Source organism: Hyla sarda, chromosome 3 (assembly GCF_029499605.1).
Source record: "Hyla sarda isolate aHylSar1 chromosome 3, aHylSar1.hap1, whole genome shotgun sequence".
Classification (NCBI taxonomy): Eukaryota; Metazoa; Chordata; class Amphibia; order Anura; family Hylidae; genus Hyla; species Hyla sarda.
In genome coordinates this window covers 367,625,536-367,639,849 of record NC_079191.1, presented here as the reverse complement: position 1 = coordinate 367,639,849, position 14,314 = coordinate 367,625,536, and the positions used below count along the sequence as shown (strand labels likewise).

The 14,314-nt window shown below is 44.4% G+C and overlaps 1 protein-coding gene across 3 annotated transcripts in view; it reads right to left on the bottom strand.

The window, feature by feature from the left end:
• USP34 (ubiquitin specific peptidase 34) overlaps positions 1–14,314 on the bottom strand; it is a 231,391-nt gene that overhangs the window by 162,596 nt on the left and 54,481 nt on the right. For all 3 annotated transcript variants that reach the window (XM_056567745.1, XM_056567746.1, XM_056567747.1), the window contains exons 7-11: positions 9,543–9,735; positions 9,196–9,257; positions 5,337–5,418; positions 4,921–5,013; positions 4,695–4,820 (exon numbers count right to left, since the gene is read on the bottom strand). In XM_056567745.1, coding sequence (XP_056423720.1) covers positions 4,695–4,820; positions 4,921–5,013; positions 5,337–5,418; positions 9,196–9,257; positions 9,543–9,735 — 556 coding nt within the window. The remainder of the gene's footprint in view (positions 1–4,694; positions 4,821–4,920; positions 5,014–5,336; positions 5,419–9,195; positions 9,258–9,542; positions 9,736–14,314) is intronic.

Genomic DNA, 14,314 nt, shown 5'->3' with positions numbered 1-14,314 from the left:
TAAAGGGGTACTCCGGTGGAAACCTTTATTTATTATTTTTTTTTTTTTAATCAACTGGTGTCCAAAAGCTAAACAGATTTGTAAGTAAGTTACTTCTATTAAAATAATCTTAATCACTCCAGTACTTAACAGCTGCTGTATAATCCACAAGAAGTTATTTTCTTTTTGAATTTCCTTTCTACCTGACCACAGTGCTCTCTGCTGACACCTCTGTCCATTTTAGGAACTGTCCAGAGTAGGAGCAAATCCCCATAGAAAAAGGAGATTTTTTTGTACTCACCGTAAAATATCTTTCTCGTAGCCTTCATTGGGGGACACCGAACTGATGGGTATATGCTCCTGGCACTAGGAGGCACTGACACTAGGAAAAAGAAAGTCGGCTCCTCCCTGGCAGCTGCTGTTGCTGCAAGGAAGAAAAGGGCCTGAGAACCCACATGCACACACTCCGCGGAACTGCACATGGAAGAGAGACACCGGACTACAGCTGCTGTAGCAGCCGAAAGTGAGGCAGGAGTGAGGCACCAGGACGCAAGCCGCACATTCATCAGCCGCCGGAAGTATGACCGACGGAGTAGGCCACCAAGCAGACTACGGTCTGGCTCACTGTCATGGATCCGCAGAAGACAACTATGCGTACCATCAGCACCTTGCTCAGTAATGAGAAACCAGAAAACCAGCCGCAGATACTTCAGCCATTTGATGTATTACAGGCGGTGAAGGAAACCAAGCAGACCACTGTCTGGCTTACAGGCATGGACACACAGAAGACAGCTGTGCATCCCAACAGTATGTTCATCCCATCAGTACCTTGCCTAGTAGTGAGGGACTGGAACTCCAGCTGCAGACACATCAGCCGTTTGATGTATGACAGACGGTGTAGGCACCAAGCAGATCACTACAGGCATGGATCCACAAAAGACAACTATTCATAACATCGGCAACTCGATCAGTAGTTAGGAACCGGAAGTCCAGACGCCGATACATCAGTCATGAATTGCATGACAGGTGATGTTGGAAACCCTGCAGACTACTGTCCGGCTTACTTGTAAGGGTCCTGAAGACACATCGGTCAGTTCTCACTACACCGCACCAGCAGTGGGGCATCGGAACTGCAGCCACAAACGCAACCGCCGTGAGTCGTGTGATAAAGGCAGAGGAAACCATGCAGACCACTGTCTGGCTTACTGGTATGGGTCCAGAGCAGACAGTGAGACCTTCCATCGGACACCACGGAAGTAGAGAGGTACCGGAACTCCAATGCAGATACATCGGTTGAGTGATGTGTGACAGGTGGTGGACATGTGGTAAGGGAAACCATGCAGACCACCGTCTGACTGACTGGTATGAATCCCTAAGAGGGAACGGTAATGCCTTTGGACACCACACACCAGCAGAGAGGTACCGGAAAAACCAGCTGCTGCGGACACCGCAGCTGGGAGATGAGACAGGCGAGACCACTGTTTTTGCACAGAGATGACAGGAGTAACCCCTGCTCACCCAGGGACATTCCCATGGAGACCTAGCACTGGATGAGAGGATCCGGAGCACTAGACTCCTAGCCTGTGGATAAGGGAACATATAGTATGAAATGCCGAAAACACCCCAGGATGGGTGGCCGGCAGACATGACATATTCCAGAGAGTTTCTAAGGGACCATGCATCCCTGGTTGCTCAACACGCTATGGCAGTGGGACATGCTCCATAAGTGAGAAACGCTCTCGAAAAGCAAACATCAGGTCACTCACTAGTATGACAAAAACAGTAAAGCAGCCCCGAAGAAGACTGTAGGAAATTAGGACTGCAGATATTAAACTGAGTGTCGGCCGGCCAAGGCTGCAAAAGAATTATGGTGCAATACTAAAATTTTGCCACAAGAGAGCACCAAACTACAATAAATGGTCAAGCGACTTAACCCCAAGGCTGCATGTTAATGCAAGTATAGTAAGTAACCCCACAGGATATTAAATAAAACAACCCACTCAAGGCCAGCTAAGGCTGCAGTAGAGAGAGAATGCCACTAGGGGGAGCTAGAACCCGGACAACGGAGAGTTAATCTTTTATTTATTTTTTTACTTTAAGTGTGTGGAGGAGGGGAAAGTGCCTAGGACACCACCTCATGTAGTAGCCCCCGGAGCAGCGCTCTCGCCTGATAAGTCGCCACACTGTGCAGGGCGTAAGTAGGCGAGCGAGCCGGGAGGGTAGGTTCCCGCCGGGCCACGGCTTAATGAGGCCGACTGGGCCGCTCTGCTGCCCTGCGCGTGGAGAAGGGGTGGAGCTAAACTCCGCTGAAGAAGAAAAAAGGATATGGGCGTGGCCTAGTGAGGCCGAAGGGGCTGCTCTGCCAGAGCGTCGGCGAAGCAGCTCCGCTGAGAGAGACATGGCCTTGGGAGGTGCCCGCCGGTCATTAGAAGGGACCGTGGAATCCCACAGGAGAGTGCTGAAATGACCTCACTGTGAGCGTGGTCATACATGTGGATCGCGCACTGGGACGGGGGAGAAGAAGGGCGGAGCCTGTACCGCCATCACCCCCTCACCCAGCGTTTCGCTGACCCCTTAATGCTTAAAAGGTGCAGAGGCCGCCGGAAGATAGAGTGCCGGCCGCACCTGCGCTCGCTCGGTGCGGTCGGTATCAAACAGAATAGCCGGCGAGGAGGCTCACCCCAGGTCCGGAGGAGGCTCACCCCAGGTCCGGAGGAGGCTCACCCCAGGTACGGCACATGTCCTGGATCGCGCGCTGGGACGGGGGAGAAGGGCGGAGCCTGTGCCGCCATTACCCCCTCACCCAGCGCGCCGCTGACCCCTTAGTGCCTTATGAAAGGGGAGAAAAAAGTGGGGATGGAGCCGCAGCAGGGCAGTCGGCCGTCCCAGTGCACAAATGCACAGACTCCCTTAGTAGAGGAGGGGAGAGGGAGGGGGATGGGGGGGGGGGGGATACCTACTTACCTGAAGACACCAGTTTCTTATACTCACCTAATCACCTCAGGCATCTTCAACCAGCTTATGGCCATGCTGCATCATACAAGGCTACAGATAGCGGTGCGAGCAGGGGCAGTGGGGGACCCGGACCCAGGGTAAGCTATAACTGGTTGCTTCACTGCAGGTGGGCGGGTATATCCTGCCAGGAAGGAGCCGACTTTCTTTTTCCTAGTGTCAGCGCCTTCTAGTGGCAAGAGCATATACCCATCAGTACGGTGTTCCCCAATGAAGAGTGACCGAGAAACTTATCCTGCTCTGGACAGTTCCTGACATTGACAGAGGTGTCAGCAGAGAGCACTGTGATCAGGCAGAAAGGAAAAAAAAAAAAGAACTTCCTATGGATCACACAGCAGCTGATAAGTACCAGAAGGATTAAGATTTTTTTAATAGAAGTCATTTACAGATATGTAACTTTCTGGCACCAGTTGATTTAAAAAAGAAAATTCCAGTGGAGTACCCCTTTAAGCGTAGTTCTTATGCCAAATTTCACTTGGAAAATTCAGGGTGATGTGCAGCAGATAGCGACAAGTGAAATGGCGGCACAAAAGATACAATCAGCTAACAAACATCTGCTAGTTCCTCCTCTAATCACTGGCCAGTCCTAGGAACACTCATTTGCCTGATAATCGGCCCATGTAAAAGGACCATAATCTCTTAAGGACAAAGACCATGTTCGTCTTGAGGACACAGTCAATTTTCATTTTTTGCAATTTAGTTTTTTCCTCCTCTTCTTTTAAGAGCCATAACAATTTTTTCATCCAACGACCCATAGGAGGGCTTGGTTTTTGCACAACCACTTGTACTTTGTAATGACACCTTTTATTTTTATCATAACATGTATGGCTAAATAAAAAATAAAATATTTGTGGGGGGGTAAAAGGAGAAGGCTAAGAAAATCACAATTTTGCTAATTTGGGAGGTTTGGTTTTTTACACACTGCACAGTTGTTTTTTATTCTGTAGGTCAATACGAGTAAAACGATAACCAATTTATATAGTTTTCTATTATTGCACTATAATTAAGTTGTCTTGTATAAGGCCAAGTTCACAACACCTCTGTGCTCCACCCTGTTCTGGGTCCGTTAGGCTATTTTTTTTTCTTATGGACCCTGAACATGTCAGAGCACAAGAGACAACACCGGATCCCATTGACTTTAAATGGAATCCGTCGGGTGTCCATTATTTTGGGGGAGTTAAGCAGAGAAAAATATCAGACATGAAAGTATTTTTATTTCCGCTCAACTCCTGTAATTTTGTAATGGAGCTTCCTTTAGCGAAGCACAGCGGTGATGTTAACGAGGCCTAACTTATTTTTTTCGTATAAAGAGATGTATGAGAAATTATTTTTTGCACCATGATCTGTTTTTATTAATACCATTTTTGTTTTGATGAGACTTTTTGATCGCTTCAGTATTTTCAGTGTCTGTATTTTATTTTTATTTTTTTTTTAACGTTTGCGTAATTTACCGTGATCATAAACATTATAATTTTAATAGTACAGACATCACAAATGCAACAATACCAATTATTATTTATTAGGGGAGGGGGTTGTCTATAATTTCAGAAACCGTTTACACTTTAGGGGACTTTTACATTAAATTATCAGATTGCATTCACTGTTCAATGCTATGCTAATGCTTTCTTTAACAACTCAAATAGTTATAGAGTGAACAGGGACAATTTATCATCCAGAATTTTAACCGCTCCAACTCCATTTACCTGTTCTGTGTGTGCACTCGGGTGAAGGCCAGATACGAGATTCAGAAGATGTCTTAGAGGCACAGGATCCAAGTTTTTAATTAATGAAGGAAATAAATCATGGATATAGCGACTACAATGTTTTAACTGAAAAAAAAAAAGATAAGCGAGTTGTTAAAACGGCAATATACAAACTGATTTAAGTCACAGACATAGCCAATACATAATCTCAGAAATGGACGCATACCTGTGCTGCTGCCCAGATACAGTCTATGTGCTGTGTGCTCAAGCGACCCTCTGCTGCTAAAAAATTTAGAATAACTTGGCACTGCTTGATGATCTGTAAAATACAGCAACATGTGCACAATAAGTTTAATAGAACCATATGGAGTAGACAAACCCTTTTTCCCCCCTATATACTCTGTTCTTTATTTTGGCATCCTTCGTAGAGTTTCCGCCAGGTGCTTATGCTGCAGGGCTATGAGCACATCATACACAAAGCAGTAGTAATATGGAGATATAACTAGCAGGATCAGACTGGCGCGCAAACAAAAATGACGTATTACCTCTACAAGTATCCTAGCTGCTATTTATTCCTATGAACCTAATATATAAAAATGTATTAAAATGCAAAATAATAAAAAAGCAAATCACAACACCAACCTCAATGTGTAGGTTTGGTCCAAAAATATGTTCTACAACATTATTGCTGATGAGCCAGTCTGCGAGCTCCTTGGCTATAGATCTGAAACAAGTAGTCTCAATTAGGTTTCTTATCATGCAAACTAAACACTATGTAAAGAGAAAAATGCACAACACCTAGGCATTTTTACATTGTTTTTTGCAATGTCTATTGCACACGTTAGGATGTACTTCAGACTTCAGACAGATGCCCCTATATAGAGGCATACAGTGGCATATGTTGCTCATAGGTTCCCAATTTATCTGGACATCTCAGTCTGCTGATATTGGCATCCATCAGATAAATGAGGGCCTATGCAAACATTAGATTTTTTTTATGGCAGGATCTTTTCAATGCAGAAAGCAAACGACAAATGTTGTAACCTGTTTCCCCTAAACTACACCCTACTCCGAAAATAAGACCTAGGCAATGCCCGGGCTGCAAATATTAAAAAACAAACTAACTTTCCTTCGTCCTCCGTTCCCCCGTTGCTAAGGAACCGGCCTCATGGTCCCTCCAATTTTCTTGCTGCTTCCTGGGGATGGGAACGTCACAGAGCCTTCAGCCCATCACCGGCTGCAGCGATGTCCCGCCTCTGCCGATGATAGGCTGAGCCCAAGTCATGTAAGAAGCCGGCCGGGGATGTTGGGGGGCAATGTACGGTATGTTGTTCAATGTACATAAACATTAAATAAACATGTAAATAAACCTACCTTGAAAATAAGCCCTAGTGTGTTTTTCGTGACTAAAATTAATAAGACCCGGTCTTAATTTCGGAGAAACACAGTATGTAGTCTAACATAACTATACTGTTGTAAAAAGGTTTAGAATGCCTTCAATGTTCACCAACAAATAAGGCTATCCTCAATTCATAAATACAGCTTATGCCAAACATCCACAGAATAGAGGAGGCCACAAAGCATCTTGTCTTTTTGGCCTCCTTTGTGCGAAAATACTATGTTTTTGCAGAAAGGAATAGCATAGTAAATCACGCTATTCAGCACAAAGTTATAAAGAAAAAATAAATTAATAATAAATATATATATTATATAATATTATTTTAAACAATGGAAATATATCTCTCCCCCCCCCCCCCCATCCTCTCCCACCCACCCCCACCCCACACAACACCAATGCATTCTTACACAATCATAATACAGGCAGCACTACGGGCATAAAAGATGTCCTATAAGTCATTTTACAAGAGAAATAACCCATAACTGATGCAAGTCAGGACAGCTTACTGTGCAATATCAATAACTTCACTTTGTCCATTTGTTGGCAAAGCAGCACGAGTCGACAGGATAAAACTGTACATCAGCCCGATTCCTGATACCAACCGGCTATGTCCCCATGTATGAGTACAGGGAATATATTAGGGATGTCCCGATACCGATACTGGTATCGGGGACTCTATACCATGTCTGAAACCTGCTGGTGTGGGGCCCCGCTCCGTTGTCCCGTTCTCCTGATCGCATCATGGCGTCCTATGGAGGAGCATGTGACCCACACGTCACGCCTCCTCCCCTGTGCCCAGCGTAACGCAACGAAGGAAGCAGAGTGAGGTGTATGTCACATGCTGCTCCATAGGACGCCATGATGAGATTCGGAGAACGGGACAGCGGAGCGGCAGCACCCGAGGACAGCCGCAGGTGAGCTGTCTACAAGAGGAGGGGGGGCTGCTGTCTACAGGGGGGGGGCTGCTGTCTACAAGGGGGACAAGAGTGGGTGCTGTCTACAAGGGGGGGCTGCGGTCTACAGGGTGGCTGCTACTAATGTCTGCAACTATCTATACTACCTACAAGGTGATACTAGCTACTAATATAGTCAATCTTACAGCAGAGTCACCTGCACTAACTTGAATTTATAGGTAGATAGTGCAGGTGAACATCAGCGCAATTGCTCCGGAGACATTGGTCTCGCCGCCAATGCAAATTCCCTGTTCTGTCCAATGGAGAAGAGAGAAATTTTGGCTCATACTACAGCAGCCGCCTCCATTGTACACAACAAGAATCCACATATCATAAGTAAACAGTGCCAGAAACCGGGTCACCTTGGTGTCAGATTCCCTTTAAAATAAAAGTACTCATACTTGGTATCAGCAAGTACTAGAATTAAAGTATCGGTACTCGTACTCTGTCTTAAAAAAAAAAATGGTACGGGACATCCCTAGAATATCACAAAACACACACAGTCATGGCCATAATTGTTGGCACTCCTGAAATTTTTCAAGATAATGAAATATTTCTCACCTAAAAGTATTGCAGTAACATGTTTTGCTATACATATGTTTATTCCCTTTGTGTGTATTGGAACTAAACGAAAAAAGGGAGGGAAAAAAGTAAATTGGACAATGTCACACCAAACTCCAAAAAAGTGCTGGACAAAATTATTGCCATCCGTAACTTAATATTTGGTTGTACACCCTTTGGAAAAAATAACAAATCAGTCGCTTCCTATAATCATCAATAAGCTTCTTACACCTCTCAGCCGGATTGTTGGACCACTCTTCCTTTGCAAACTGCTCCAGGTCTCTCTTATTGGAAGGGCGCCTTTCCCCAAAAGCAATTTTAAGATCTCTCCACAGGTGTTCAATGGGATTTAGATCTGGACTCATTGCTGGTTACTTCAGAACTCTCCAGCGCTTTGTTGCCATCCATTCCTGGGTGCTTTTTGTTTGGGGGTCATTGTCCTTCTGGAAGACCCAAGATCTCGGACGCAAACCCAGCTTTCTGACACTGAACTGTACAGTGCGACCCAAAATCCGTTGGTAATCCTCAGATTTCATGATGACTTGTACACATTCAAGACACCCAGTGCCAGAGGCAGCAAAACAACCCCAAAACATCATTGAACCTCCACCATATTTCACTGTAGGTACTGTGTTCTTTTCTTTGTAGGCCTCATTCAGTTTTCGGTAAACAGTAGAATGATGTGTTTTACCAAAAAGCTCTATCTTGGTCTCATCTGTCCACAAGATGTTTTCCCAGAAGGATTTTGGCTTACTCAAGTTCATTTTGGCAAAATGTAGTCTTGCATTTTTATGTCTCTGTGTCAGCAGTGGGGTCCTCCTGGGTCTCCTGCCATAGCGTTTCATTTCATTTAAATCTCCACGGATAGTTCGCGCTGACACTGATGCTCCCTGAGCCTGTAGGACAGCTTGAATATCTTTGGAACTTGTTTGGAGCTGCTTATCCACCCATCCGGACTATCCTGCTTTGACACCTTTCATCAATTTTTCTCTTCCGTCAACACCCAGGGAAATTAGCTACAGTGCCATGGGTTGCAAACTTCTTGATAATGTTGCGCACTGGGGACAAAGGCAAATCTAGATCTCTGGAGATGGACTTTTAACCTTGAGATTGTTGATATTTTTCCACAATTTTGGTTCTCAAGTCCTCAGACAGTTCTCTTTTCCTCTTTCTGTTGTCCATGCTTAGTGTGGCACACACAGACACACAATGCAAAGACTAAGTGAACTTCTCTCCTTTTTCTGCTTTGTTATTTTTAAAATGCCCACACCTGTTACTTTCCCCAAGTGAGTTTAAAGCAGCATCACATGCTTGGAACAATCTTATTTATCCACAATTTTGAAAGGGCGCCAATCATTTTGTCCAGTTCATTTTTGGAGTTTGGTGGAACATTATATTCAATTTGCTTTATCCTCCTTTTTTGTTTTAGTGCCAATACACACAAAGGGAATAAACATGTGTATAGCAATCCTTTTTCTGAGAGAAATACTTAATTTTCTAGAAAAATTTTAGGGGTGCCAACATTTATGGCCATGACTGTATATATTTTTTTTATTATGTGAAACCATTCAGAAATTACTGCACTTACGTCTCTGTGTCAGAAACCAAGGACTCATTGTTGCAGACGTCATTGAACGTATGCAGCTGATTCTATGGAACAGGAAAATATAGGGTCAAACATGCAAAAAAGACATGCACAGTAAATATTAATAGCTTCAATGCAACAATTTATAGATTTAGAAAAGGCTTGAATAAAAAAAGGCTCTGAACACATTTATTGAAAACACGGCATGAATTACTACAAAGGTTTTCGCCGTATATTTTGAAAAAGCTTTTGTTGGAAAAAGTAATATAGGATGAGAATTCATCAGAACAAGCAAAAATGCAATAATTCCTAATAACAAAGGTTTCCATGGAGAGCATCCAAGCATTTACCGTTATCTGACTCAGTCCAGCAAGCCTCATTGTTAGTGTGGGTGACATAAAGTATTTGAATGCCAAGTCAAGGCTTTCTTTGTCAAAGCACAAAGCAGTGTCCAGGGGCTCCTTCACTGTGCTCCACATTAGGTCAGCCATGTTGCGAGCTGCACTTTGCCGTAGTTCCTGGTCAGACAGTTTACACAAATACCTGGGGGAAAGTAATGAAAATGTAAGATCTAAAGTTATGCTCTGAGATTTACATAGGGCACTCAACACAATGTAACTTCACGTCAATCACACTGTCCTCTCAGGAAGCAACACTGACAATTTTACATGCTAAATGCGCAAATGGAACAGACAACAGATGGAAATTATAGGCGATTAGCAAGACACCCCCAATAAAGGAGTGGATCTGCAGGTGGTGACCAGACAATTTCTCAGTTCCTATGCTTCCTGGCTGATGTTTTGGTCACTTGAATGCTGGCGGTGCTTTCAGTCTAGTGGTATCACGAGACAGAGTTTACAACTCACAAAAGTGGCTCAAGTAGTGCAGCTCATCCAGGATGGCACATCAATGCGAGCTGTGGCAAGAAGGTTTGCTGTGTCAGTCAGCGTAATGTCCAAAGCATGGAGGAGCTACCAGGAGACAGGCAGATACATCTGGAGACGTGGAGGAGGCCACAGGAGGGCAACAACCCAGCAGCAGGACCGCTACCTCCGCCTTTGTGCAAGGAGGAGCACTGCCAGAGCCCTTCAAAATGACCTCCAGCAGGCCACAAATGGTCAGAAACAGACTCCAGGAGGGTAGTATGAGGGCCCGACATCCACAGGTAGGGGTGGTGCTTACAGTCCAACACCGTACAGGAGGTTTGGCATTTGCCAGAGAACACCAAGACTGGCAAATTTGCCACTGGCGCCCTGTGCTCTTCACAGATGAAAGCAGGTTCACACTGAGCACATGTGACAGATGTGCCAGAGTCTGGAGATGCTGTGGAGAATGCTCTGCTGCCCGAAACATCCACCAACATAACCAGTTTGGCGGTGGGTCAGTAATGGTGTGGGGTGGCATTTCTTTAGGGGAAGCCGCACAGCCCTCCATGTGCTTGCCAGAGGTAGCCTGACTGCCATTGGGTACCAAGATGTGATCCTCAGACCCCTCGTGAGACCATATGCTGGTGCGGTTGGCCCTGGGTTTCTCCTAATGCAAGACAATGCTAGAACTCATGTGGCTGGAGTGTATCCGCAGTTCCTGCAAGAGGAAGGCATTGATGCTATGGACTGACCCGCCTGTTTCCCAGACCTGAATCCGATTGCAAACATCTTGGGGACATCATGTTTCGCTCCATCCTCCATCCACGTTGCACTAAAGACTGTCCAGGAGTTGGTGGATGCTTTAGTCCAGGTCTGGGAGGATATCCCTCAGGAGACCATCCGCTACCTCATCAGGAGCATGCCCAGGGGTTGTAGGGAGGTCATACGGACACGTGGAGGACACACACACTACTGAGCCTCATTCTGACTTGTTTTAAAAGGGGTATTCCAGGCCAAAACTTTTTTTTATATATCAACTGGCTCCGGAAAGTTAAACAGATTTGTAAATTAGAAAATAAAAAAAGATCACTAGCACTGGATGGGTCTGGTTTGATGTGTGATTGTACCGCTGCTTTACTATAAATGTGCTCCCCTATGGATGCACACTGTGTAGAAAGTAATATACTGAAAAATAATTGAATAGTAAGCGCTGTATTATACACACAAGTTACAAACTGACCTGTAGATAGTACGGTTGCTGATAAAAATCAGTGGTTGCGGTGTAAGTGTAATGATCCCACAGAAATGCTTTTACAGCGCGATCGCTGTGTATTGCAGTGAAGGAGGTACCGCTCAGCAGATACGTGGGCTCCCTGAAGTGGTGTTCCAGAGGTTGCAAGTGGTTCTTACTGAATTGACTCCCGGATGTAGTGGGTTACTTCTTTTAATGTTGTTTCCCAGAGTGTTACTTCATGAAGGGACCGGTCTCTAGGAAGGAGCGTGGATTGCAGTGGGAGCGCGCATCGGCCAGTGGCGCCTCTACCAACTTGCACGCACGCTACGATCAGGTTAAGGTTCCGACTGAGTGTGTTGTGAGTGACGTCACTATGGTATCCTCAGCAGTCCACAAGGCTATCGACGTACATTTCGGAAGTCTCGGCTTCCTTCGTCTGGACCTGGACCTTAACCTGATCGTAGCGTGCGTGCAAGTTGGTAGAGGCGCCACCGGCCGGGGCGCGCTCCCACTGCAATCCACGCTCCTTCCTAGAGACCGGTCCCTTCATGAAGTAACACTCTGGGAAACAACATTAAAAGAAGTAACCCGCTACATCCGGGAGTCAATTCAGTAAGAACCACTTGCAACCTCTGGAACACCACTTCAGGGAGCCCACGTATCTGCAGAGCGGTACCTCCTTCACTGCAATACACAGCGATCGCGCTGTAACAGCATTTCTGTGGGATCATTACATTTACACCGCAACCACTGATTTTTATCAGCAACCGTACTATCTACAGGTCAGTTTGTAACTTGTGTGTATAATAAAGCGCTTGCTATTCAATTATTTTTCAGATTTGTAAATTACTTCTATTGAAAAATCTTAATCCTTCCAGTAGTTATTAGCTTCTGAAGTTGAGTTGTTGTTTTCTGTCTAAATGCTCTCTGATGACTCACGTCCCGGGAGCTGTCCAGTTCCTATGGGGATATTCTCCCATCATGCACAGCTCCCGGGACGTGACATCATCATTGAGCAGTTAGACGGAAAATTTCAGAAGCTAATAACTATTGGAAGGATTAAGATTTTTTAATAGAAGTAATTTACAAATCTGTTTAACTTTCCGGAGCCAGTTGATATATATATAAAAAAAGGTTTTGCCTGGAATACCCCTTTAAGGACATTACATCAAAGTTGGATCAGCCTGTAGTGTGGTTTTCCACTTTGAGTTTGAGTGTGACTCCATATCCAGACCTCCATGGGTTGATAAATTTGATTTCCATTGATAATTTTTGTGCGATTTTGTTGTCAGCACATTTAACTATGTAAAGATGAAAGTCTTTCATACGATTCGTTCATTCATTCATATCTAGGATGTGTTATCTTAGTGTTCCCTTTATTTTTGAGCAGTGTATGTATGTGTGTGTGTATATTATATATATATATATATATATATATATATATATATATATATATATATATATATATATATATATATGACAGTTCCAAAAACAAATATATTGCAGCACTACTCATCAGATTAAATACATGGTTCCAGCGTCCTGGACCCAATCCCTCCAATATAGACAAACGATGCCAATGGCAAAGCACTCCAAATATGAGTGAAAAAAATGGTGGGTTTATTGGCTCACATCAAAGCAACGTTTCTGTCCTACCATAGGACCACTTTTAGGCTTTAAAATGGTCCTACGGTAGGACAGAAACGTTGCTGTGATGTGAGCCAATAAACCCATCGTTTGTTTTTTTTCACTTATCTTTGGAGTGCTGCGCCATCGTTTATCTATCTCTCTATCCACACACACACACACACACACACACACACACACACACACACACACACTATTTTGATAGAAACAGCAGAAATCTATATTTATTTTGGGTAGTCTACCTGTGGGATGCTGGACTTTATTTTATTTAGCAAGGTATGTGTTGCATTGAACACAGGTGGCTATAGACATAACTTATTTTTCCACCTATATAAGGGCTCGTTTTTTACGCCACCAATTGTAGTTTGTAATGACATTGCTCATTTTACCTTCAAATGTACAGTGAAAAAATTATAATTTGTACGGCAAAAAATAAATAAAAATTTAGCAGCTTTTGGGGGCTTCAGTTTCTACCCAGTGCACCTTTCGTTAACAATGAAACATTGGGGGATATTTATCAAAACAATCTATGTCCCGCATCAATATAGACCAAACTACAGAGGGTTAGGCTGGTCTATTGTGCGCCTAATTTATCCAAAGGCGCACGGCTCTTGATAAATTCTGTGCACAGACTTTGGGATCTATGCTTTTGTATTTAAACCTGCTTCAGCATGGTCTGACATTCCGGCGTACTTTCAGCCGATGCGACTTGTCGCTGCAAAGTCGCTTTTGATAAATTCAGCACCAATGCATATTTCCTTCTAAAATAGACTAGAATGCATCATGTTCTAAAAATCCTCTAAAGCAAAAGTTGCAGAAAAGTCGCACATATTTAGACTGCGACTTTCTGTGCGACAAATTTAGACAGGAAAAACCAGTCTAAATCCTTTGATAACTATCCCCCATTGTTTTTATCCCAATTTATAAAGGCTTTGTTTTATTTTACTACTTTTCTAACTTATTGTACGAAAATTAGATTGCTTAACCTGTTAAGGACGCAGGGCGTACCTGTATGCCCTGGTCCAATTACCAGGGTGTGCTCACTAGCTGAGAAGGCTTAAAACCTGGTGGGTCCTGACTGCTATCAGCAGCCAGGACCCAGGGTTAATGGCGGCATCACCGATCTTCCCGATGCCTGACATTAACCCTTTAGACGCCAGAATAAAAGTTGACTGCAGCGTCTTAAATGAAAGAGAAACAATCCCGGCAGCTCAGCGGAGCCGATTGGGACCATCACGAAATCGCGATGGCCCATCAGTTGAGAGGACAGCGGGAGGGCCCTTACCTGCCTCCTCGCTGTCCGATCGGTCCTCTGCTGCTCCAGCAATGCAGGCTGGCGCAGCAGAGCGTCAATAACACTGATCAATGCCATGCT